This window comes from Glossina fuscipes, unplaced genomic scaffold (genome assembly GCF_014805625.2).
Source record: "Glossina fuscipes isolate IAEA_lab_2018 unplaced genomic scaffold, Yale_Gfus_2 28, whole genome shotgun sequence".
Classification (NCBI taxonomy): Eukaryota; Metazoa; Arthropoda; class Insecta; order Diptera; family Glossinidae; genus Glossina; species Glossina fuscipes.
In genome coordinates, this window is record NW_023998423.1 from 16727373 (window position 1) to 16754205 (window position 26833).

The 26833-nt window shown below is 34.8% G+C and overlaps 1 protein-coding gene across 7 annotated transcripts in view; it reads right to left on the reverse strand.

Moving 5' to 3' along the window:
* Positions 1 to 842: 842 nt before the first annotated feature.
* The window catches only part of LOC119636519 (filamin-B), an 83351-nt gene continuing 57360 nt past the window's right edge, over positions 843 to 26833 (reverse strand). For 3 of the 7 annotated variants that reach the window (XM_038031907.1, XM_038031908.1, XM_038031910.1), the window contains 7 exons: positions 10071 to 11082; positions 9776 to 9996; positions 5463 to 5611; positions 3327 to 5397; positions 1783 to 3275; positions 1543 to 1722; positions 843 to 1478 (listed from right to left, as the gene is read on the reverse strand). In XM_038031907.1, the coding sequence (XP_037887835.1) occupies positions 1347 to 1478; positions 1543 to 1722; positions 1783 to 3275; positions 3327 to 5397; positions 5463 to 5611; positions 9776 to 9996; positions 10071 to 11082 (5258 nt within the window). In that variant the 3' untranslated portion in view covers positions 843 to 1346. Of the gene's footprint in view, positions 1479 to 1542; positions 1735 to 1782; positions 3276 to 3326; positions 5398 to 5462; positions 5612 to 5857; positions 6463 to 9775; positions 9997 to 10070; positions 11083 to 25913; positions 26443 to 26833 lie in introns of those variants that run through there. The other 4 variants (XM_038031911.1, XM_038031909.1, XR_005247152.1 and 1 more) reach the window with 4 other exon arrangements.

The following is a 26833-nucleotide window of genomic DNA, read 5'->3' on the forward strand; positions in this document are numbered from 1 at the left end:
AATGCAGACAAATAAAGAAACCGAAGAACCAAGATTGTATTATCTACGATTGCCAAAGTAGTATTAAATGTTTGTAGAAGTTGATCGTTTTCAATTAATTAAGGTTTCTAAATCTTTGTTTTTTGGATTTAAAAAAAGCAACTTAGATTAATACGTGAATGGATGCATATTTATTTTATTAATGAAATTTAAATAAAAATATAATTTTCCAACTTTTTTTATAAAAAGTATATGTTTCGTTTCTATATTTCCTGTTTAGCGGCTTTGTGGTTACTGTTAGATTACTTATTTCTATACCGGGGATATATTAATTTTGTCAAAAGGTTTGAAACGCGCAGAAGAGAGCTTCAAAGACCCCAAACGTTATTAATATTCTTCATTAGTATTAAATTCTGAATCGATTTAGACAAGTCCAGCTGCACGGTTATCCGCCTATATAATGTCCGTTGTAAACATTCTCCTACCTCCAAAAGTGAAGCTAAGTGTACAAAGATTTGACGGGCGATGCTAGTGTACCTGTATAAAAAATCAACTACACCTAATCAATTTCGTAGTATGGCATAATTTCATTTCTTTCTACAAAATCCCTATAACGAATGGAAGCAGGCTTCAAAAACCCCATAAAGTGTTTAAGTTGTTGGCGAGTTCTAAATGTACCTAAGGATGACGACCCTTTCATCTATTCATCTCTCCGTGTGCGCATCTGTCTAAAAGAATTCATTGAAAATCTCCATCGTTCACATTTTCATTTTACTTCGTTCTTGGAATTGGTATTATTGTAGAAGTAAACCTTCTAAACACTTGTTTGAAGTTACTCGCGGTATGAAATGAAAAACTGATAATCGATTGAAAATAGTTTTAATAGTTTTCAGATTATTTTAAAGCACGAAAAGTTATAAATTAATTGAATATGTTAAAGTTATTTATAGTTATAAATTAAACTATCATATATGTCAGCATATGTGGTTTTTTTCATTCATATCTGGACGATTTCATTATCAATTAATTGTTAGTTAAAAATTTTGTATATAAAAATGCTAAACATATTTGTTAACTTAGAGTACCGAACATGTGGAATCTCTGCGACAACGCCGGCTTAAACAAGCACGCAAACTTTGGTTGCCCGACAACTCAGTATTGCTTATGTATTGTTGGCTAGGCGCCTGGCAACTGTGTAAGCTATTGTTTCTCAGAACACCGTATAGGGGTGATGAAAGACTTAACTGCGATTGTTGATGATGCATAAAAAGGGGCATAATTGCTTCTGGTTGCAATTGTTGTTGATGGTGGGCTAATACGGGGCTGAGAGCAGGACTGGGCAATAATATGGTACTAATGCTTTGGCCTCATATGCCCTGCAAAAATCTTCGTAGCTCCTCTTCGGTATCAAAAATCATAACGGGAAAAGGTGAGCCTGGTACAAATTCGCCAGCCCACTTCACTTCGACACGATAGTCACCGGGTTCGGTCGGATCGTACTACAAAAAATTAGAAATTTGATTATCATCGCAAAACTTATTCTCATACTCTTTTTGAACTAACCTTGCACAAAATAGTACGATCCTTTTGAGACTCACGTTGCATTTCAACCCTAAACGCTCCTTTTGGGCCACGAACTCTTACAGTTAACTGGCCAGCTCCAGCACCTCGAGTGTCACATATAAATCGTGATTGGAAAGTAGCTAGAACACCATGTTCAATACCTGGACCGTACACTCTTACCTAACCAAATTTCTTAATTGTGGTTAATGAAAAGAAAATATTTATGATTTTTTAACCAACCTTGCTAGCGTCTGGCGCTCCAGCCACCTTAAGAGGAAAGGGTGAACCTGGTACATTCTGACCACCATATTTTATAGTCAGCAGATGACGTCCGGGCTCTTGCGGCTTAATGTTCAGTGTGAAGGTAGCGTCTCCATGATCGTAAAGCTCGCAATAAGCCACCTTACGTGGGCCAGCGCAATGTGCTGTTAATTCTCCGGGACCAGCTCTCCTAGTATCAATCCATGATTTGATATCTTTACCTACTATGCCATGTTTTAGACCTTCGCCCGAGCAAATGACCTTTGAAGCATCCATTGACGAGCCGACTGCCACAGTGAGTGGGCATCCCTTAATTAAACGTCCATTCCATTTTACAGATAGAGTTAAAGGTCCTGAAGAAGATTTTTGCGGTGTATAAGAGGCGAGCCAAATAGCTTCGTTTGGACGGGGTTGGGCTAAGCTAACTGGCACCGCTGTGTTATCCTGATGCACTAAAATTACCTCAGGTCTACCTGCAGGTGCATCGCTGGCGTCTATAGTAAAATGTGCTGCTTCTCCTGCTTGCGCGGCTGCCAAACCTCGTCCAGTTAACATAACCCGATCAGCAGCTTGCTGCCCGGTTACAAAGGCACTGCGCGGACATTGAACAACTGTTAAACTACTCCAGGTTAAGTCTAAATCATGTTCACCAGCACTCAAATTATCGCCGCTGATGTATAAACGTAATTTTCCATCGGGAAGAGTTTCTACCGGTATTTCGATGCCATCTATGGTACAACTCAGTTCTCCAGGGCCAGCATTTTCCACGTCAAAAACTATGCGTGCTGGTAAAATCAAACGTCCTTCGTGATCCAATAAAGTACCCCACCCTCCTACTGGGGTTACTTTAGAAGACTCTACACACGATATGTGCCAAGGGGAGCCAGGAAGATTGCCTCTACTCGGACAGCTAGCCCTAATTTCATAGCGACCTACTGTGAGAATTGTATAAGAAATACGCCATTCATTGTTTCCTAAGGATTTAATTTTCGGCTCGATGCGTTCGCCAAACTCATCAGTGCGTTCAATCTGAACGTTGGGCGGCACTGGACAGTAAACTATGAAGGAGGCTTCTTTGTTGCGGTGGCAAACTTCCAAACCATTGCCAGCAGCGCGGCTATCGTTTCTCGCACCAGATGTGGCTGCTGTGAAGATGTAGGGAGATCCCTGCAGTGTTTCACCACCGTACATTAAGGTCAATTTATAGGTACCCGGTTGCGTTGGTACGAATTCCACGCTGTAAATGCCTTCCGATTGCTCAGTAACATGGACAGGCACATTTTGATTAGTAGGTGAAATAGAAAAAGCTTCCATTTCAGCAAGACCGGCATTCTCCGTACGTACCATGAATGATATGGGACTGTGCAATGCCATCGGACCCTTTGGAACACCTTGCACTGTGACCTTGCTGGTATCAAACGCTTCGCAAGTAAACGGACTGCCCGGTAAAGGTTTTGATTGATGAAGCACCTCTAAAAGAATAAATGGTATAAAAGTACTTTTTGATTTACTACGGTACCTACCAATAATACATTGTCCCGGCTTTGTGATGGTGAATTCAGCTTGCAAATGACCACTTTTAGTTTGATAACATCTTACAGGTAACGCTTGACCGCCAGGTCCGGAGACTACTACGTCGAATTCTCTACCCGGCCTCTTAGTTGTGTCGATGGCAAACGAAGTAGTTTTTCCCACTCTGGCTTGATAGAGACCCAAGCCACTTACATTGATTTCCTTGCCTGCTCCAGGAGGGAAGACATTAATTTCCAAAGGTTTCAGGGATATAGGAACATCGTTGAACAAAATAGTGATTTTGTGAGGAGCTACACGCGTTGGATGATATACAATTTCATAGTTTCCATTTTTGGAAGGACCTCTAATATTGTGAGGAACCTCCGAAGCACCACATTTTACCATAGCTGAAAGTTCACCTTGACCCGCTTCATTCAAAGATACCGATAGGATAGCCGGACGATGACAGAAGGCTTCTCCCACTTCAGTTATTTTAACCAAAGATGGATCAAATACTGTTAACGTTCGGGAACCGACATGTTGCCTTGTTTCGCGGTCTATAAAACGCATTATATAATTGCCAGTAATATGAGTGCGAAATTCTGCTGTTTGCCTATTAATAGTGTATGGTACTGGCTTGTGATCAGGACCAATAATTTCTGCAACTTGATCATCTGAAGGAAAGTCGATCATAGCCAAACTGCCAATCTGAATAGTTTGAGCGGTTTGTTGAATATCCACACGGAAAGGACTACCATCTACGGGCATCTCATTAAAAGTTATATTAACATAATGTGGTTCCGTTGTCTGGGGTATAAAAGTAACATCGTAGAGACCACGGGCGCAAGCCACCACTTCTGCTTTTACGGTACTACTATCAGTGGAAACAACCAATTCCAAAGTACCTTCACCGGCGCCGGCAGCGTCTACGCTGAAAGTAACCGGTACACCTAAGGCGGCCGGACCATATTGTTGATCTAGTCCACTAATCGAAACACAAGAAACATCAAATACATTGCAAGAAAAAGGCGAACCATTTATATGCTGATCTGACGCGGTTACACTAATTAAATGTCTACCCACAATCGTGGGTCGAAAAGTAGCAGAGAAAGTATCGCCTTGACCTTGAACATGGCAGGGAATATTTTCGCCAGTAGGTGAAGTAACAAAAACTTGGGGTTCGATACCATCGAATCCATCTAAATCGATAGAGTTATCAACTCTGACGGCAGCCTGCTTTAAAGCCTCTCCTGAGGCTATGGCTCTTGGAAGACTTATGGGAGCTGGCGAAATGCTACAAGTAAAAGGCGAACCCGGTACTGGATGACCGTTAAAACGTACCGATAAAGAATGTGGGGCCGCCTCGGTAGGCTTAAAGTTGACTTTGAAACGAGCATTGCCTTCTGACTGCACAAAATTGGGTACATTTTTACCATTGACAGCGACTATAATTTCTAGATTACCAGCGCCCGCCTGGCTAGCATTTATGCCAAAGCTAACGCTCTTGCCCACAACACCAGGCCTGATATCAGTGACAATAACTTTTTCGGCTGAGTACGCTTTCAAAAGGAAAGGACTATTTTCGACATGACCACCGCCAGGCAAACGCACCTCTACTGAATGGTCGCCCACCTCAACTGGTTCAAATTTTATATTGTAACCTACGGCGACAGCATCAATTTTAACTGGAACACTGCGCCGTGCGGGTCCCAATACTTCTACGGTTGGTTTGGTGTCTGATTCTACAATAAATTCAAACATGCGACCTACACTGACTTTATCCATGGTCTCCGGTGATTGTATCCGAGCAGCAGCCGAGACACGACACGTAAAAGGAGAACCCGGCACATCTTGACCATTGAATCTTAACTCTACTGTATGATTGTGAGCTTCACGTGGCGTAAAACTAATTGCATATGTGTGTTGACCTTGAGCCTGGGCAGAGGTGGGTACACGACCCCCATTTACAGTAACCTCCAGATTGCCCGGACCGGCTTGTGAAGTTTCGACGAGAAATGTAACTGGTTTACCAACAGTGCCGTTATTGACGTTTTTCACTTTAATGGCGTTAACATCGTACACCTAGGTAGGGATTGAAAAGTGGTATTCGAGCTAGAGAGTCAAGAGAAAATTAAATTAAATCGTACCTTAGCTGCATAGGGGCTACCAGCAGTGGCTAAACCGCAAACAGTAACATGTACGCGATGTTCGCCTACCACACGCGGCACAAACTCAGCTTTGAAGACACCCTCTGCCGACTGATGAACCTGTGCTGGCACAGATTGTCCAGCGGGTCCTGGTTTTTGTTTTAATTTTAAATCGTTTTTTTTTTTCATTTATTTGAAACACGAGTATTCATTCAATTTTATTTAATTTTTGAGACGTCGTAAATATTTTTTTATGTAAAATTAAATTTAATAAAATTTGTTGTTTTGTTGTCGTTGTTGTTTTATTTATATTTTTATTTAAAAAAATTTTAACAATTGCTCATTAGGTTAAAAATTGATTTGTTATTAAGAGTATTAGTGTTTTTTTTTTTCGTTGACGACAGACGTAAGTAAGTAAGAAAAACAATTTGGAAAATTTTTCAATTAATGATTTTATTAAAAATGATTTTTCACAAGATGGATAGAGAAAAAGCGAAAGCTGTTTCGCTCATTCGGCCATTAGACAGACAATAGTTTCAAGAAGGGATTAGTAGTAGCCTTAAAATTGTTGTTGTATAATACAAAATTATATACAAATATTTCACCACCACCTTCTTACTGTTCTCCCTAACTTTGATAAAAAACGAATATTTCAGGCATGTCGGATATTCTTTTAATATTTAAAAAAAAAAAAATTTTTTTTTCCTCTTACAAAATTCTTCGTAATATAATTCAGATTAATAGAGTTAGTAGTAGGTTAAAAAAAAATTCCTTACTTTGCGTAGATTAGTAAAAATTTTTTTTCCTCTTTTAGTGCTTATCTTCACTTAACACTTTTGCCTGACAATTTATGTAATACGGGGAAACGCGCAGTAGATATTATGTTAATAAACTTTCATAAGGATATGAAATACTTTTGTATACGCATAATGGTAATAATTTGAAGAAAAAAAAAAGAAGAAATATATAATAAAATTCTAATACAATAGTCTTCGTCGTCCTGAAATATAACACAAAGATATAGAAAAAGAGATAATAAAAATTTATAATATACAGAATTAAAAAGAAAATTTATATACAATTATCAAACATACAGTTACACAGCTAAGCTCACACAAGAACAACAATTAAATATCAGATTTGAGGGACTTTCACATCCGTATGTAAAACTAAAATGATATCAAAGGTGTTTATGCACCTATCTAACAGCTTTGAGTTTGTGAAAAGGTACTTAGAAAATCTTTTCCTCTCACATTCAAATACTTTTAATGAAAGGCTACTCTTTCAATTAATTGATTAATATCGATTCGCTTAAGGTGAGAGAGCGAGAGAAAGAAAGATAAGTTATAGCTTTATAGAAATAGACAGATCAGGGGAAAATTTATCATAATTTTGTTAGCGTAATATTTTCTATAAGTAGCGGAGTAGAAGACGCACATACCAGTTTCATAATTTCGCGATATAAGAAACCCTAAACAGGGCCTACGTAATTTGAAAATTCGAAATTTGCCTGAATACTAATTCAACTGTCAAAAGATCCCTTTCGTTTCTATCAGCCACGTTTTTGTTTCGAATAACACCTAAGCCGACTTAACGATGTGTTGCCCATTCGTCAGCGTCATTATTTCTTGTTTCCCAGCATTCGTTTATGTTTGTAAAATTGAGATGGAAAGCGAAATATGATGGAATGGCCCAGTCTATTTCCGGTCATTGTAAAAATGGTTGTTGACAGTTTAGAAAAAAAAGGTAAACCGACTTAACGATGTCTTGTTGTTCCGGCATTCGCCCGTTCGTAAGCGTTACGATATATTTTCTACTTACTGTCGTATGTTTATATTTACCGAATTAAGAGGAAAAGCGAAATGTAATGCGATGGGTCGTCCATTAGAGGTCGTGTTGTAATGGTCATTGTCCGTTTAGCATAAAACCTAAGTCGACTTAGCGAAGTAATACTGTTTATCCGTTCGCCCGTGCGTCAGCGTCCCGATTTGTATTCTCGCTGCTGTCTGTCGTCGTTTGTTCATGTTTGTGGTATTGAGAAGAAAAGCAAAATATGATCGAATGGGACGTCTATTACAGATTATTGGAAAAATGGTCGCTGCCCACCATCCAACAACAGTTAAATCTGCAATAAGCGTAATTATACACTCCATTAATGCAGAGGAGACGTTTGTACAAATTTAGCAAACTCATACGAAAAGTGTATCTATACGTGTGCGCCCCTATTGTCTTACTGACATGCCCCTAGTAAATAATTTCAAGTCTAATCTTACCGTGAACATTACATTTCGTATTGCTATGCCTATATTCTCATACTAACTACAACTTTTTGTTATTACTATTATTATAGCTTGTTTAGACGAAAGAAATACATTCTAGGACTAAACAAGTAGGATGAGCACTAGCAGCCAAGAGTACTACTTTACTACTTTTATGTTTCTGAGAACACTTAGTTTACTGCACATAGTGCCACATAGCCCTTATCTCTTTAATGTTAGAAAACATCGTTCTATGAAAGAAGGAGTTGCGCTGATCTATTCGCTAACGGTTAAAGTGTTATAAAGAAGGTTTAAAGCGTTAAAGCGTTTTATTATGCCTACTCTGTAATATTTTTACTATCAGTAAACGTTCGTTGTAATCCCAAGAATTCCGGCAAAAGCATCACAACATGCAAAAATTGGAGTAAAATCTCTTCCTTTTTGATTCGCATGTTTAAAAATCCCGGCTATACCAGGGAGCACATAATCTCTAAAAGAATCAATGCAAGATATTTCAATTTAATATAATATAAGAGATTGATTTTGGGCAAAGAATATATCAGGAGAGTGAAATAGATTTGAATTTTTGCATTATATTGATTAATTCTGGAACTCGGATCGAATAGGAAATAGGGAAAAATTCAACACTCTTATGAATTCTTGTGAATGTTTCTTCTCTCAACGCTCTTCATAACATGATCTCTTTACCGTAAAAGTGGATATTCGTTACAGAATTATTGCCATCACTGGACGACTTGGTTTTTTATTAATAACGCGCTTGCGTAAAGAGCCCTTCTACGGGTCCGAACAAAAAAGATAAACAGAGCAGGAAGGGAAGAATAAAAGAAAATACTCCTTAAGGCAAGCATTAGCTCTCATATCAAAACGTATCCGCAGTATCCATCCAAAAATGCTTACGAAATAACATTAATCTGGGCAGATATGGATGGATGGGCCTGTATTAAGAAAACGTAACTTTAATAAGACGTTTCGTCTCCGCTGCCATTACCGCGAAGAAAAGTTCCATAATTGATTTAAATAAAAGCCTTGATAAGCAATTCGCAACCAAACGTCTTCACTAAAGTTTTTAATGACGGACGGAGTTGCTTTTTTATAAAACCCCAATATTCAAATATTCTGTAATAATAAGAATAACGATCTCTATTAATGCATTTGTGTACTGGTTCTGAACTAAAGATAAAAGCTTTTCTTCTAAACTGTTTTACATTAAATTTCACGTACTTAGCTTACCTATCTTAAATTTATTGCGACTTTACTAAACGGATGTGTCATTCTATTGTTATTCCTAACAAGTTAGTATTCAGTGATAGTGATCTAAATGGACGTCATTTATCATTTTCTACGTATAAAATAATAACACTTGCATACGTTGTTGAAGGAGGCGACATTCTTCCGCCTATAAAACTTACACTTAGAAAAGGCGGGAGCTGAAGCGGAATGTTGATTTAACACATACGTACAATTATTGTTTCTTTACATACAAAAAAAAAATATATATATATTTTTTTTACATTTAATAATGAATGACAGACCGACCGAGGTATAGTATCATGCGATTTGTGTTAAAATAAATATTTGCATTCATTTTTTTTTTTTTTTTTTTTTTTTTTTTTTTTTTTTTTTACAATTTGAAAGTAAAATCTTTTAAGTGCAGTGCATCCAAGTGAATGATTTGAAAAATGAAAAAAATTTCTTTGGTTTTTTGTTTTTGTTCTTTTGGCAAAAATTGCATGAAAAAATGAAAAATTAACAAAATGGAAATAATTTGTGATTAACACGATAATTTACTGTTGAATAAGGAAAAAAAAAAAAAATAAAAAATTAAAAAAACTTATTTATAATAATTTTTATTGAGAAAACGAAACATTAAGAGTTAAGTATGGAAAATAGTAAAAGAGAGAGAAATTAGTTAAGATTACATTGCAAGACAAAACACTAATACACACATTTGTGGAGATATGTAAATGTATTAAAAATATTTTTTTGTGAGTTTTCTTTCGGGGAATTTTTGATGTTTCGACGCGTATACTTTACCTTCAACATTAACTTCAATGTCTTCTAAGCGGCCGCCGTTGTGATTGATAACAAATGAATTCGATTGGTGAACAGGCCCGGGACCTCCTAAAGATACTTGAGGCCCGGACATGCCACCACTTATATTAACCGTTATCGGACAACCGGGTACCGGCATTTTATTAAACGATACATTTATGGTGTGCTCACAGGCCTCGGTAGGCACAAATGAAACGGAGAATCTATAAAAAATTTAAACAAAAAAAAAACGACTTAGTCAAGAAAGCTTTTAAGCACAAATCGTTTGCTCTCTTACTTGGCACTGCCTTGCGGATGCACTTGGGTCGGAATATTTTGACCCTTAGCTGAAATAGTGATCTCCAAATTACCTTCACCAGCATCGCCAGCATCAACGGTGAATTGCACTGAACGTCCGACGGTGCCGCGTGATACGCTACCGACCACCACTTTAGTGGCATCATAAGATTTAGCCAAAAATGGCGTACCTTGTACCGGGAAGCCATTATATTCGACATTGATTGAATGGCCGCCTACAGTGATGGGCGTAAATTCAGCTGTAAAGCCGGCGTGTATATCACCGGTAACGCGTACCGGTAATTCGCCGTGAGGTCCTCTAACACTAACCGCTAACTCGGCAGCACCATCACCGCTTACCGTAATGTGAAAAGATGCCGGTCTATTTACCGCTATCAACTCCAAATTGGATAAGTTTAACATAACACGGGAAGTATCAGCCACTTGACAAACAAATGGACAACCGCGCACTGTCTCACCATTAAATTTTATGTCAATTAAGTGAGGTTTTGCCTGTTCGGGTGTAAAGGAAACCAAGCAGCGTCCTCCGCCGACCACTTGCACGTGATTCGGTACTTCACCTTCGTTTATTGATATCTCCAACTGGCCCTCGCCAGCAGCACTGGCATCTACCCGAAACTGACAGGGTTGGCCAACTACACCGCCATTAACATCGGTTACCTGAATCAGGCTGGAATCGTAGACTTTGGCTATTAGAGGACCTCCAGATATTTTGGCGCCATTAATTGAAGCTTCTATTATATGCGTACCCACTTCGGTGGGTACGAATTCGATGCGTGCGGCACCGTTTGCCGCCTCGTGGGTGACTCTGGCATTCAGTTTGGATTTATTGGGACCCAAAACTGTGGCCACGCACTCGCCTTTTGCAAGGCTTTGTCCAGGAGGCGGCAGTATGTCAAAAACCGCCGGCGTATTAGCTGGTACTAGGCGCGTAGACTCGCCCAACGCAGTTAAACCGGGCGTGGACATGATTTCAACGTGCCAGGGCGAACCTAGAAAATGCAAATAGAAAAAAAATTTTTTCTTTTAAATTTTAATAAATAAAATCAAACTGTTTTTCGCATAAACTTGAAAGCATTCATTCTTGTATGCAAATGAGAAGAAACCTTTTTTTGAAGAACATTTAGTTACATTCTGTAATCGTAACTGCACGATGAGAGAATTTTCAATAGAGATAGCTATTGTACGGTTTCGCTTGTATTCTAATGCGTCTTTTGTTGTTCTTCTCTATATGTGAGAAGGGAAATTCCAGATTTAAAATCATATCAATTACTAGAGTTAGTGTAGGGTAAAGTTATTTGTTATTGTCATTTGCAAAGCACTTTAACGTAACTACGACTACGATTGCTGATAATCAGTGAAGGAAGGCAAACCGAACTTCCTGATGAAAGGCAAACACGTACTCTCGCATGTAACCGACATTTAAATTGCAGCCATCTGGTGCAGAAAACTCAATTACTATTTTAATAGTTATATATATATATATATGGATATATATATATATATATATATATGGATGTTTGCCTGTACTACTCCAGTTTGCACAGGAATCACAATTTTTTTTTTTTTTTGTTTTAAACAATATTTAACCCCTTTGCAGAGGAAAACACGTTTAAAATAATCAAGCACATGTATGTATGTATGTAAGTTGTTATTTGACTTTTAGTTAAGCGTAAAACATACTGTTAAGCACTGCTGTGCCGAGACAGATAGGCATAAAGGTAAGCAAGCCAGCAGTCAAGTATGCAAACACATTGTCTTCAAGTTACTTTAACGCACAGTTAATCTACGTAATGGTGGCCTTAAATTATACGTTGACTAGTGAAATAACGCAAGGAAAGGCAACACACACTTATGTACGTATTTGTGGTTTTAAGTACTCGTGTGTCGGTTTTCCTGTTTTAAAAAGGCTTTAAACAAGAAAAAAAAAAAATAAAAAAAAAAAATTAACAACAAAAGCAAGACATGAACAGAATGAAGAAAGGAGAATCTTTTTAATTTGACAATGTCATTAAAAGCGCATTATATCACTTAGCGGCCAAGTGCATGTAAGCATTTCCCTATATTTAGTTCACAGTATATACTGTGTGACAAAAGTCTTTCTCCAGCTAAGGGAATATACAGTAAGGGCTAACGCTTTATTTTCTTTTTTACTTATGTTAACTGAAAATGAGGTAACTTTTTTTGGGCAGCATTTCTTAATTTGTCTTAATTTTGGAACTGTTTTCTAATTTCACTTCAACCTACTCTTCACTTTACGTTATCGAACAGAAAAGCATCGGAAAACGAATATAGGAAAACAAATCGACCGCAAATCTCCGCAACTATTCCCCCAAATGCCTCGTAGGAAACATAATTGCTTATGCTTATGGTGTGTCGCATGCGTGCCCTAAGTTGCCGAATCCTGCGCTAGACGATGACTTTTGCTGAGTCATGACATTTGTGTGATGATATATTTTTGAGTGCCATGTACTTGCGGGAAGAAAAATGTTTCTGGAGTGGTGTTCTTTGGTGTACTTGCATGTCACGATGAATTTTTCCATGATATAAAAGAATTAACTTTTACTGTTGTTGTGATAAGTTCTGTGCGAATTCATTCAATATAATATGAATTTTAAACTTTTGTTATGCTCTGACGGAATTCATTGAATACTGTATTAATTTTATTATCCTCTTTGTAATAAGAAATATAATTGTTCTTAATGCATTGGAGACTCCAGTCTAGTCTTCATTAGTAATTTCTACAGTATGTTGGCAACACGTAGCCAATAAAGTCTATCTTATACATAGGACAGACGAATCTTTATCAAACATAAAGCGGTTGATTAATATCGCATTCCTTTCTTACGAAATGCGATCTTTATTTTGTGCGATAATTTATTTAATGATGAAAAAAATTCTTTTATGAAAGACATTAAAAAAAAAAAAAAAATGATACAAAGAGCATCACCCATGGCACCTGCAAGGAAAAAGATCAGTAACTAAAAGTATCGTAATATTTTAATCTGAAAATTTCTAATATAATATAAATTCTATTTTTAAATCGCATACAATCCAACCGAATAGCCGGTTAGGCAAAGAATATCGAGTAATAGCTCAGTAGTTCATATCTCAAGTGCGGCGGAATTTTCAACCAAAAGAGGACAGTGTTAGATGCTAGGTCTTTTAAGATATTAGTCTTAGAATTTTTTTTTCTGGGAAAATTGATAATAACAATAATAATAATGTAACGTAAATCGAACGATTCTACGTCATTTATTCAACTCCTTTTGAAATTAAGTTTGCGCCGCTGACTTGTGATTTTTCGGATATTTACAATTCTGGCGAAATCTAGTTGCAAATTATTTATGTACAGGAATTTATATCTACAACGCTTTCATTCTCTTTCTGGGTTTGTCCCTTCGAATATTGCAATTTAGCTTACTTGACTCAACTGATTTTGCCTTCTGCAAAAATGGTACCCTTTTACAAGCAGGTTACTAGCACGAGCCGCCAGCTACACGAAGGAGGTAAAGTGTCATGATTGTAAGTTTCCGTTTTCTCTTTCTTTGAAATTTTGTTGCTTTGAAAATCGAGTAATTTTCATGAAAATTTAAGTCATCAAATGGGCGATTTTCTCAACAATAATAATAATAGTCTTTAAAACTTTCACTGAAGTCAATTAATTTTGAGAATGAGATATATAGTTACAAAGCCTTTTAAAGTTTCATTGCAAACGATTCGATGTTTTCACAGCCTTTGCGTCTCCAATAGAAGCCAAAGTGAATAATTCAAGAACGCAATATGGTTGGTAAAGTTATCTAACTTTGGTATGTATAAAAGCCTAGAAGGAAATTTCCGTTATCCACTGTCTAAGACTCAAGTCTACTTGTGGTACAAGGGTATATTACGTTTTTTGCGGATACATGCAATGCGCAGAAAACGGAGAGATAGATCTACCTTCTGTTATGCCGATCTAGCTTGTCTGTCCGTCTGTTTAAAATAGACTTACATTTTATTATACCGAATGATAAAGTGATTTTTGAATAGATTTAACTGTGTCCGTCCGTCTGTCCGTCTTATTTTCTTGTGTCCAACCTACAGATCGAAGTTATTAAGTTATTTTGATGAACAATCACGTGCTTTGGCCCAAGAACTAATGGTATGGAAAATGTTTTCAACTGGACCACTTTTTCGATCTGTTTCGTCTTATTTGGAAAAGCTGTTACACAAGTAAATGTAGAATAGTGTAGGGTATTTAATACTTGTGTTTAATTATAGAACGACCTACTTATTCATTTAAGATCACATTGCAGTGAAATTCTTTTTTTCGAAATTTTCCAACCAGTTTTAACATATTTTAAAGACACCGTGCAATTTGTAGATTTCATCTGCGGAAATCAAACAAGATTAAGCAAGCAAGTTTTCAGCCTTTTATCTTCATTTTTGTAACAATCTTAAGTGATACCCAAATGACGCGCAACATATAGACAACGGCGGACAAATAAACCTACAGGCGAAAGAACCGTCAGACGAAAACATGCTACAGAGAATAGGAAGATTAGAATAAAGTAAGCTCGACGTTCACCCTGATTAAGAATACCTCATATCGGCGGATAAAAGATTGGATAGACGTTCAGTATGGCGTGCTAACTGAGAAGATTTTACGGGGATTTTCTTCTTATTGGATGGAAGTCTAGTGCAAACAAAGCTTAGAATTCGTTAGTCCACTCTTAGTCACTTCCAATGACTGCACGGCGTCAGGGGTCATTTCCTCGGAGAATCATCGAAAATGCCAGGGATCGTTTGCCTGCAGACTTCCCCAAGTCAGAATTCAGCTTCAGCGGATGCCCAAGGTATCGTCGGTCACAGGCCTGAGTGCATGCTGAGTTGATATCTGCTCCTTGTACAATAAGTCGAAGGATGAAAGTAGTTGGATGGCATCCCAGTACGGATAATCCGAATGCAAGAGTATGAATATACTGACGCGGGTAATGCCGACAATTCTAAAGCATTATAGACATAAAAATGTAGAATCCATGGGCGTCCGGTTGGCCGCTCGCTCAATGTCATGTGTACCTGCTCGATCGGATAGGGGAGGCTGCATCGGTTAAATACGGACCGAAAAATTTGGTGCTTGCCATGATCGCTCGGGGGATAGATTGCACTTACATATACCGCGCAAGAAACTTGGGTGGAAGCCGGTATGTACAAACAAGAACTAGACAATATGGATTAAAGAATGGGTTTCATATGCTTGTCTCACAATGCTTGTCTCAAATGGTCCATTTTTAACTGACTAACTCGGAAAGTACTCTTGGCTGTTGTGGTTATCACCAAATTCGTAACAATATGTTAAATTGAACACTAATGCCTATATCATGAATGAAAGCCACTTATTAGCTAAAAGAAAATTTGACAGTTAATATAAAATCTCTGCAATTGTAGTACATTTTTTTCGGTATCAGTGATTACCCAAGATCCGCCCTAAACCTACGGCTAAATATCAGATAGGCAAAAAAAAAAACAAATAATTGTGTTTTTTTTTTTTTTAATTATTATTAACTTGGCACTTTGCTACTGCAAATTGTGAATGTCATGACAGTAAGAGCAACAGCTATTATTAAGTGAGCATTTAAATCTACTTTACGTCATTCGTGAGCATTTGAAGTTTATTTAATGCCCATTATTGTTATTATAATTTCACGCGCGCAAATAACAAAAAAAAAAAAAAAAAAAAAAAAAAAAAAAAAAAAAAAAAAAAAAAGCAATAAATGCATTATAAATGTACTTTAATTGGATTAACATGAACTTAAGGCATTAGAGCGGCCAGCTTACTTAATTACTTTCGTTTTTGGTAAAGAAAAGAAGAGAAAAATGGGAAAACAAGTAACAAAAAGTTATCTTTGCCTTCAACTAAATTTTCATTTGTTAGTCATAGTAGCTTTAGTCGGTAATCACTTATCATTTAAACTTATTCGAGTTTTATTTATCCGATATATATTTATTCCATTCTATTCATACACATTTTTAATGCTTGTGAAATAATTTAAAAAAAATTTTTTTTTTTTTTTAGAGTTTTTGCTCATGTGAATTTAATCAACTTTTATACTTAATTTCCAACGACTTGGAATTTTATTCCCACTGATAATATAAAGTTGTAAAAAAATAAGATATCCATTTGAAAGAGCATGAGCTTCTTCACAAGAATAGCTCACGCTAGTAGGAGCATAATTCACGTCTCTATAAAAATTTCTATCGATGTCTTCATTAGTTTACTTTGATTAAAATATAAGCATTTACGCTTACGGTATATTAAATTGTGCGGATGTATGCAAGACTCGGAAAGACTAGTGATAGACTCACCTTTTATTATACGGATCGTTTCAGAATCCCTTTCTGAGCTTGTCTGTATGTCTTGTTTTCTTCTGTTTAATCTATAGGATGTAATTTTTGAGATATTGTGATGCAATTGTACGCACCGAGTTGTTTTGGCCCAAGGAGGATTGTTCTTGAAAACTGTTCGGATTGGATCGCTTTTTCAATTGCTTCCCTTACAACACCTTAGTTGAAAAAATCTTAAGTGAAGTGATGTAAAACATTTAATGGTGTTGAATGTTTGTTTAACTGTGTTTTTACTCTTTGGCTTTTATGTGCAATTGCTTGAAAGCAGTCAATGTTCCATTGACGTTTTTGCAGTTTGGAGAACAGCCAACAGTTAAAGGAAACTAAATCGGACAAGTAGGGCGCTTGCGGAATGATATGAGTTCAATTTTGAATTAAATAGTCTCGCAATCTTTTTAACCAACTTAGGGTCCTCTGAATTTAAATAAGACTTACAACCTAATCTCTTTATTGGACCCAGTTTGTCCCAGTTTTGAATACCCGCGTATTGTCAATATCATACTCAGACTCGCAGTTAAATCGTTCATGTGATATACTCTTAGCCGGTGTCGGCAGTTGAGTGTACTTTTGCTTTTGCTTTTCCTTATGCGCCCATATAAATTACTTAGTCTTAAGGTATCGCTCTCCTACTTTAATTTAAGTTGGTTAAAATCTATGCTGCAGTAGAGTATAAGTCGCACCTGTTGGCGGAAGCCTCCAAGCAAAGTTTGGAGCCGCCTTTAGTGAAAGACTCGGATATGCATGGCTGACGAAAGTCTGTCCAAAACTCTTGATATCCTTGAGCATCGGTACAATGGGGGCTGTATTGTGCTTATATACAGGTACATTCAGGGCACTTGTTTCATGAAAATAAACGAGTTTTTCCTACCTATTAGGTCCTTTAAGAGGAGTATGCAGAACTCTCAGAATTCTCACTCACTTATCCTGAAGATATCAGCGTACCGCACAGCACACTACAGAGACTAGGGTTGTCTGTCCATAATACTGGATCCAGGTAACTTCACGTAACTTTGCGTAAGTAAGATGCAATGCTTAAATAATAGTCAGGCCTGGTGGAATGAATTCAACATATGCCGTATTCTGTCCAACATCAGCGAAACTTGTCAAGTCACAAGAGAGTCGTAACCATTTTTTTGTTGGGGTTTTTGTGACTTAATAAACTCATAAGTCAATAATAAATCAAAGATTTTTATATTGGTCCGGAAAATTAAATTTTATACCAAACAATTCTTATGACTAGTGATAAGTCGCAGGAGCAGCACGTACCTTATGGTATTTGTGGCATGTTATACGTACTTTTGTATTAACCCCTTTCCCTTCTTTAGAGTGTTTACTGTCTTTTTAAGAGATACCAAAGTTTTTAATTGCAGTTTGGAAATTTAAAAAAAGACATGACTGGAAAAAAATTTACTGAGATTTAAAATTTACGAGTTTGAGAAAAAGGACACAAAAATTTGTTTTCCAAAACTAACGAGTGTTTTTTTTCTGATACAAGTAAACTCCGGTTACCTTCGCCCTAAATTTCTCAGGCTACGCTTTCGAGGCTCACTTAAACTTTACATTTAAACTTTTGCGTTGCTGCATATTACATTTGCAAAAAAAAAAAAAAAAAAATATTTGCGAGTTTGGAATTAGTTTCCTTTTCAAAAAATGTCTACTATTATAGAATGATACGCTTCGAGGTCTTAGGATTCGAAAGAAATCCCGTAGCTTGAATAGGAAGCAAGGCAGATGTGCATTGAGGAACTAAGCTTATCATTGGAGAACGGTAATCGAAGTATAACGTATGATAATTTCTTCGCAAGCTTCTTACTGAAGTAAAACTAATGCGGGACTTGAATTTTTCTTTCAAAGTATCTTTTTTATTTAATTCGACAAGTACAATGTTAAAGTCGCCAACGGCCCGCCATTAACACATAGTACACAATCTTTCCTAATACAATTATTCATATAATGACTTTTCAAAACAAGCCCATAAATCGTCCCACTCAACCCATTTTGAAAAGGGGTCATCTAGAGGTCAAAACAAGTTAATTTATCAAATGTCTTGAAAATATGTTAAAAATTGCAATTTGTAGATTGAACAGAAAAATACATGGACGCACGGACAGACAAGCTTAGATCAGAAATTGATATTGAGTCTATGGAAATGACAAAAAGGTGCGTCTATCCCGAATTCTAGATTCGCGCAAACTTAATGTACCCTGTGAAATAAGTAGTGTAGGGTATAAATATCTGCCTGTGTATTATTTTATGTTTAGATAAATGAAATGAATTTAATGTATAAACAAAAACAATTACATTTTAATTAATCGCATAATTATCATAAGTGATTGGGAAGCACATTATGGTAAGATTAAGATTAACACAATAGACCTACAAGCTTTGAGGCTAACTATGCACTATTCACTAACTAGCGTTAGATAAATATAAAAAATTCCACGGAGGTCTTAACTTAAGATATTTTATGCAATCGCTTTAAGGATTTATTAACTCTAAGTAGCTTAAAACATAATATTGTTTGAAATCGAAATGAAAAATTAATTAAATCGATGTTGTGCAACGCAATCGATTAATTTAGTGTATGCAACGTGAGAGTGGTTTTTTTATTATTATTATTAGTGCTAGACGAGAGATAATTAAAACTTTTACTTTCATTAAGATTATTATTAAATAGTACGCATTGTTGATGATGACTTTCCATTTTTAAAAAAATATTTCAAATAAAAATGTTAACGATTGGTGACAATTAAATGCTTCCCAAGCATTTTCACCTTTCTAAAATGTTGGTCGAGGAAATATTGTTATAAAAAACCAACACACCCATAATTGAGTCGCATATCGCTTAATAATTAATACCGTATACTGATGGTCGATGATAATGAGCACACATTATAAAGTCTATGTAGAAAAAATAAAAAAAAAAAAAAACATCAAGTGGTTTCCTTTAAATGAAAGAGAAACGTTTTGAAACATGTATTATTAATAAGCCATAATAATAATTAATTAATAGGCTGCGGGTTACTTTTTCCTATAAGTACTTGGAGAGAGGAGAGAAAAAACATGAAAATTCATTCGTTCATTCATCCATTCGATTTATGGTACATTAAGTAAATTTTTATCTTTTTTCAAGTATCTAAGTATGTGTGCAATTAAGCGGCCAATTAACGGTTTAGCCACCTGTTACTCCATCTCTCTACAAATAGTTGCGGAGTTGACTTTTATTCGTTTTTATTCTTACATCACATAGAACGCATAGAATCGCTTGAATTTAAGAAGGCTTTGCTGACGATTGTTTTTTTTATTTATTTTAGTTTTTTTTTTTTTTTTTTTTTTTTTACTGATTTTATCAAACAAAATTTAAATAGAAGTTATTTTGTGCATAAAATTTTATAGCACAACCGTTATTTACAACGGTATTTACGTTTCGAGATTTTCTCAATTCTGTTGCATATCAAGAATTTTTACGTTTAACAGTTTGACTGCTCGCTGAAAAACCAGTTGCTTACAACTGCTGTTCTTAGAGTTTGAAGCAACAAGTCAAGACTTGTTAAAGACACAAATTTATATAAATGTATATATATATTTATGTAAGAGTGCATGCATGAATAAGCATGCAATATATGCATGTATAATATAATAATTCAAGCGCAGGAAAGTGCATATGCAACATAACAACATATCAACAAACAAACACTCTTGTGTATTCGCTTATCTATATAAATATGTGCTTGTGCTTATTACATTTAAAACAATTTGTTTATGGGCTTATATGACTATAAATAAATGAATGTCTGTGTGTTGTTCAGTTAAAACATATTTGATTTGGTAAAGTGCTTTACGAAAATGTCATTTTGTTGTTACTGTTGTTGTTGTTGTTGTTATTATTACTATTATTATCTGAGTTTTGTTATTCGCAAAACACATTTATACGTTAATAGGTTATGGCACCAACAGAGCGGTCATGTTGTTCCTTTTCTAGTTTGCCATATATGGCAAAAATGCTATAAAGTGTTTATATAAATATATATATATATACATATGTACATATATGTGTATATATATATATATATATAGGTACATATATGTATATATATATATATATATGTGTATATAGGTACATATTCATATTCTCTCTCTCATTGAAATTTTTGTGTATCAAAGAATGCGTTAAATTTAACCACTGTTGGTTTACAATGTTCTGCAGAGTCATGGCTTTTTTCTGTCTTTTTTTCTTGTTTTTACTTTTCTTAAATATATTTTATTTATTAGATTTTTTCCTCTCCTTTTTTTTTTTTTTAGTCTTTTGGTTAACCATAGTTAGCCAAACAAGCGGTGAGTCAGCATATTTCGGTTCAAGCTAACTTGTTTACTATTTTTTTTTTTTTTTTTTTTTTTTTTTTTTTTGGTTGAGTCTGGAGTGAAAAGCATAATCCTTTGGTAATGTTGTTTCTTCCTTTCTTAGCTTAAAAGTGTGGAGTGGAGTTAATTTTATAACCAAATATAGCGACATTTAATTGTGCATGAACTGGTGTTAAGTGCCTCATAATCTTAACAGTCTTTTCCTACGTTTTCATATATACATGTATCTTAACACGTTCGCGGACATGAATGAAAAAAATTTCAACGATGTCCAAAAATTGATAATCAATTTATTTTAAAATTACTTTTGATTAGTTATGAGACATGAAAACAAAAACATTTTGTGAGCGTAGCCATAATGTAATTCTATATTTGCAGTGAACGGTTGTGTAGGACCAATTTTTCCTACTTATTATTATTAATAAAGTTATATAAAATTAAATGAAAATAATTGGCTTTAAAATGGAAATGCTTTAGCACTTACATAGTTAAGCATCACACTGGAAACGAATGCTACAAGATTTGCGTCCGCGAATGTGTTAATATATTATAATACAGTGGTCCACAATTTCCGCCTTTAAGAAAAATATATATGTATATATTTTCGAAAAAATCCGACTTTAATCATCAATGCAGTCTCCTTGAAGAATGATACAATCACTAGTCGAATGCCTTTTTAATACTTCCAAGTACACTTCAGTTATCACAATGACTTCATTTTTGGGATTTTAATACTTTTCCTTTGAACCTGGTTCTGATATTGGCAAAGAGATAATGATCACCGGATATATGCATGTAATTTATACGCTTTTGCTGTTGTGGCAAAGAAAGCTCATTATCGGAAAAGAACTATAGGTCAATTGCTACTCTATAAGAAACGTCCTTATTAGCCCATAAGAGTAGTAGAAAAATTTTCCGCACTAATCAAGTTCTATTATTCCTTTGAATCGGAGTATAGAAGAAGTTGTTCTTGCGAGTTATATTAAACTTTTTATAAACTTTTTTCGAAGCATTTTCGAAGGAAGCCTAACAAATATCTCTAAAAAGTTTTAGGGAAAAACTCGAGTGGACTTCCAAATTTGTACTCATTTAAGAGTTATTTTCCTGTAGATTTCCCTGTGGAACTGTTAGAGAAGTCGACATTTTCTACTTCGACTGCGTTGAGCTTTCAAATTTCCTGATCTTTTTATTGTCAACTTTTAAAATCGCGCTAAACTCCTAAGAGCATCTTTGAAAAGAAAATTTCAATGTTTTTCGCAACATTTAAAAGATAAAAGGGTAACTTTTTATACCTGCTGCTTAGCAAAATATAAAAAATTTCCTGACTTATATGCACTAGGTTCCCAAATCAAGCCGTAATCTCATACTTCTCCTCATTTATTAACGAAGCTATATTAGGCCTTTCACAGACTCTAAGTTAGTTAACTGGTATATGGTATGATCAGTTAAATACCTGTTCATCTTCACACGCTTTTCTACCTGCAATCTATCTATCTATCTATTACCTATCACGCAATCTATGCAAACTTCTGGGTGTATTTCAGTGACATCTCGGTCTATTTTCTCGTTTATTGTTGAGATCCTCGTAGGCCCATAAAAAAAGGAAAGATAAAATACACACATCCACATCTTTAAGTTACTTGAAGTGATGCACACTGGATCCATGTGCCAGCGACGGAAAATGCAAAACAAAATTGAAGAGATTATACAAATTGGCATCGATTTTTCCAAACAACCGATGGGCTAGCGTTTGATAGAGGTAATGATGAAATGAATGAAATTGTATGTTATGAAATCGTAACAATTCTTCGCTTTCCTAAGCTTTGATCTTTAATAGTAAACTGCTTGCAGTGAAGGGTATTCGAAATTCATTTCAAAACGCTTAAAACTTTTTTACAAGTTTTAATTTTCTTTAGCTGGTTTTTTTAACAGGTAAGTTAAAAAAAAAAAAATACTTTTACGAAATGAGGTGTTCTAATTTAATTCCCACTCGAAGGTGAGAAGTAACAGAAGTTGTCTTCTTTATCTAAGCCTACATGTAGCACATGCAAATTACTTATGTAGGCAGCAGAGGAATATATATGTGTATATATTTGTATGTATTGCTTAGGAAAACAAAGTTTGCTTGATACTATACGAAAACGATGTTCGTTTAACCCTATACTTCTGCATAAGATGCTATGCTTAACTTAAGTGTAGTGTAGTTAAGTAGAGTTGAGTTGAATAACTCATGAAAGAAGGCTTGTGAAATAGAAGGAAGCGATAGATAGCGGAAAGAGATAATATTAATGATAAATGTTGCTAAACTAGGTGTTACTCTGATTGGTGTACACCAACAAAGTGCATTTGTGGAACACTTGTGAAATAAAAGAGAAGTTAGACAAATAAGCATTCGACAATTAATAGAATATCGTTAATAGAAAGGTCGCGAAAGGAGGGAAAAGCAAGCTCTCCCAAAATGCATTGTTTGTGTAACGATGTAAGTATGTAAGTATGATATGGTTTTACCGTTAAGAAGACTTTGGAAAAAAGAATAAGACAAGCATAGACAAAATACGGTATACGTTGGAAGAAATAAAATCAACCGATTATATCAAAGACAGGTGGAGATCAGCTTTTCTTGGGACATGAGAGTTTGGGTTGCTCGTCTTTTTAAACAGCATCCGCTGAATAGATGAAAATCAGAATATCGGTTCATTTTTTCCTTCTCAATAGGTTTGAAATATTGAGGATTTTCTTAAAGTACTCATCCCTTACGTTCTTTCGCTATTAAGGTTAGAGCGCAAACAAGCATAATCATTTGCTTGCTTTACAATGAAGGTAAAGTTCTAAAGAAAATTTTGAAAGGGAAGCGAAAAGATCAAGACCTAAAAAAAATGCTAAATCAGCGGTTTTTCTAAAAACTATTACTCAAGTTTCAAAACTTTTACATTTTAAAGGTATTTTTTTGTTAATCATCCTTTTTTACATAATTAAACTTAATATGCAAGCAATATAAACCTCGTAAAGGGGGACATTCGCTCGCTCAGCCATAGAGATAAATTTACACAAACCTTGAAGTGGGAGGAAAGAAAAAACATATGCAAAACTGCACGAGCAGCCCCTGGCAAAAATAAATAAAAGAAGACTTTCTATGTAGCTTTGTTGTAAAGATGTAGCTAAGCTGGGTTGACATTAAACGACTCTAATTAGAAGGATATGCTATACGTAGTCCACGAAGGTCGAACATTTTTTTTGAACGCACTTCTTATAATATTATTGAATACAACGAAGACTTCGAAGTTGTTACAATTACATTTTCTTTCTCTCTCTCTAATAAATCTATTATAGCTTGTCTTGTTGTGACATATGGGAGATCTTCTCAGGTAAGGCATCCTAAAAGCTTATACTATTTTCTTATGTTGAACTAGATTTAACTTAAATATTATGACGGTTTTTCTCAATCTATGTCATGTCAGTTCTTAAACTCCCTTCATTTTATTAAAGATCAAAAATAATATCTCGTTGCCATGTAAAGGCTTACTTTTTATAATAGCTCTCATATGGGAGCAAGGAACGAACCGAAAACTTGAACCGACTTGATCCAAATTCACAGTAAAGTTCACTTTTCGCCCAAAAATTAATTGCTTTTTTCTTATTAGTAAAAATTGGATGTTCTTTATATATAAAGGCTTATTTTTCATGAGCGTGGCAACCCTGTGGAGTTAGATAATGAGTCTAAATGAGTAAGCATAGATAGATAATAAGACAAAATGAGTTCAGACAAAATAAATTTACTCATTGAATCATCATTGTGGATCAAAATGCATCGCATACTAGTTAAAACATCTCCTTGTCATATACAAGCTTGCCTTATGTGGAAGCCTGTATGCAGAAAGGAACCTCACTAATAATAGATTAATGTTCTTGATATTTGTCATCGTGGCGTCTTATGCTAAACCAGTATTTTCAACCAACTTTTATCATAAAATATATCAATTCCACCTTGTACCCATACAAAGGCTTATAAAACAAACAATTTGTAGGAACATTTATGTATAAAGTGGTTCGAGAAATCAATCTTTCCCATGCGAAATTTCTACGTTCTTTTAAAAGCCTATCAATGACTTTTGTTCTGTACCGTGAGATTTTTGAAAATAGTGGCATTTATGAGAATTGGTTGTAAAAAGAACTCAATGAAAAAGTTTCGACCTTAGATCGAAACGGTCAAAATGTAACGGTGCGCTGGTTCTCATCTAAATATTTTGAAGTTCTCGTTGTAACGAGGTAGTGGAAAGATATAGGACAGATGGACAGACAGATCGAAAGACAGATATCTTTAAATCCAACCCGAAAATAATTCTGAATTAATTGGTGAATCTATGCATATGTGTATAGTGTCGTATAAGAACTATATGAACGAAGTGGCGATACCTCACGGCACGAAAGCATATTTAACTTGTTTCGTTTATTAAATTGAAAGAACAGTTATAATAATATACGATAGAAAGCAATCAACAAACGTATTACAAATTGTAACAACAAAAGTAACGCATAATATATTGTTGCGATATAAATAAAAAAAGAACAGCAAAAAATAAGTTACAAAAAAATGGCACAACAAAATTTACTATTTATTGCACATATATATAGTCGTCATGTATTGTATATGTGTGCGCTATATAAACAATAAACAAGAAACTGTTATTATTGCTAAGTGAGGCCATAAAGTAAGCTTGGCTTGGAAGACTTAGTAGTTAAAGAAAAGAAGGAAAAGAAAAAAAAGAATATTTGCAGAAAGAAAAAGAGAACGTGAAAGAAATATAAACCGAAATTCCTAGAATTTGAACAAGTTTTCTCTATGACAGCAGCAACAATACGAAGAATAACAATAACAACAACAACAACAACAACAAAACACTCTTATTAACTTTGACAGTTGAATAGTGATTGTATTGGTGCGGCACAAAAAGATTCAAACAAATATTATTACATAACTTTGATTAACTATTATTTACTTATCTGCTTACCATCGACCTCAACATAATCTTTATTGTTAGGAATGAATTAAAAATTTCATATAAAATATTATACACACCTTTCTTTTTTTTTTTTTCTTTTTATTCGCTTCAATTGATTGTATTGTTCGTAGTGTATTATGGCAAACAAATAAAAAAAAAAAATAAAAAAAAATAATAATAAACCGAAAAACTTATTAATAAACAATAGAGCAGTGACAGCAAGAATACCAGTTATTCTGGTCTATGTTGTCAGTATTTCGTTTCAGTATTGGCGGCGTTTTTAATGACGAAGCGTTTTATCGAACTTTTCAAGTGCAATTCCTCTCGATGACGTTTTATATGGCGACGCTTAAATAAAAATGTTTGCTTATTCGCAACAATCGTTTGTGTTGTTATGAAAGCTATTGCATTAATGTTGAGCACACCACGAAAATGCAAAAATCAATAAAAAAAAAAAAAAAAAACAAAAAAAAAATTTATTTTTCTTCAAAATTTTTGAAATTCTTTTGTTTCTCGAATCACAAAACGACGACGTAACAATTGTAAAGCAATTTTTATTTTTTAAATATTTTCAAAAAAAAAAAACAAAGACAATCTTTTTTTTTTTTGTTTTTCAGCAAAAAAACAAATTCTAAAAAAATTTATTTTATTTATTAATTTTCTGTTATGAACTTTTTTTTTTTATATTGTTTCTTATATTAGTTTATATATAGTTTCTGAGCCATTTTCTATAAGAATACTATTCGAACATAATTTTTGGTAAAATATTGAAATTTTTGCTCAAATCCGGAACAATATAAATAAATATGATGAGAAAAATCGGGTCAGGTAAGGAATTTCCTTTCCTCTCTTCCTCCTTTGTCTAAAGAAGTGGCAATCAAGCATTTTCATTTAATATAGAAATATGATTTTTTTGGACGAATTGGGAAATAGGGAAAACGGTTTTTTTGTACACGGTTTCTATTCACATTTGTACGATTAAGACAAGAAGTAACTT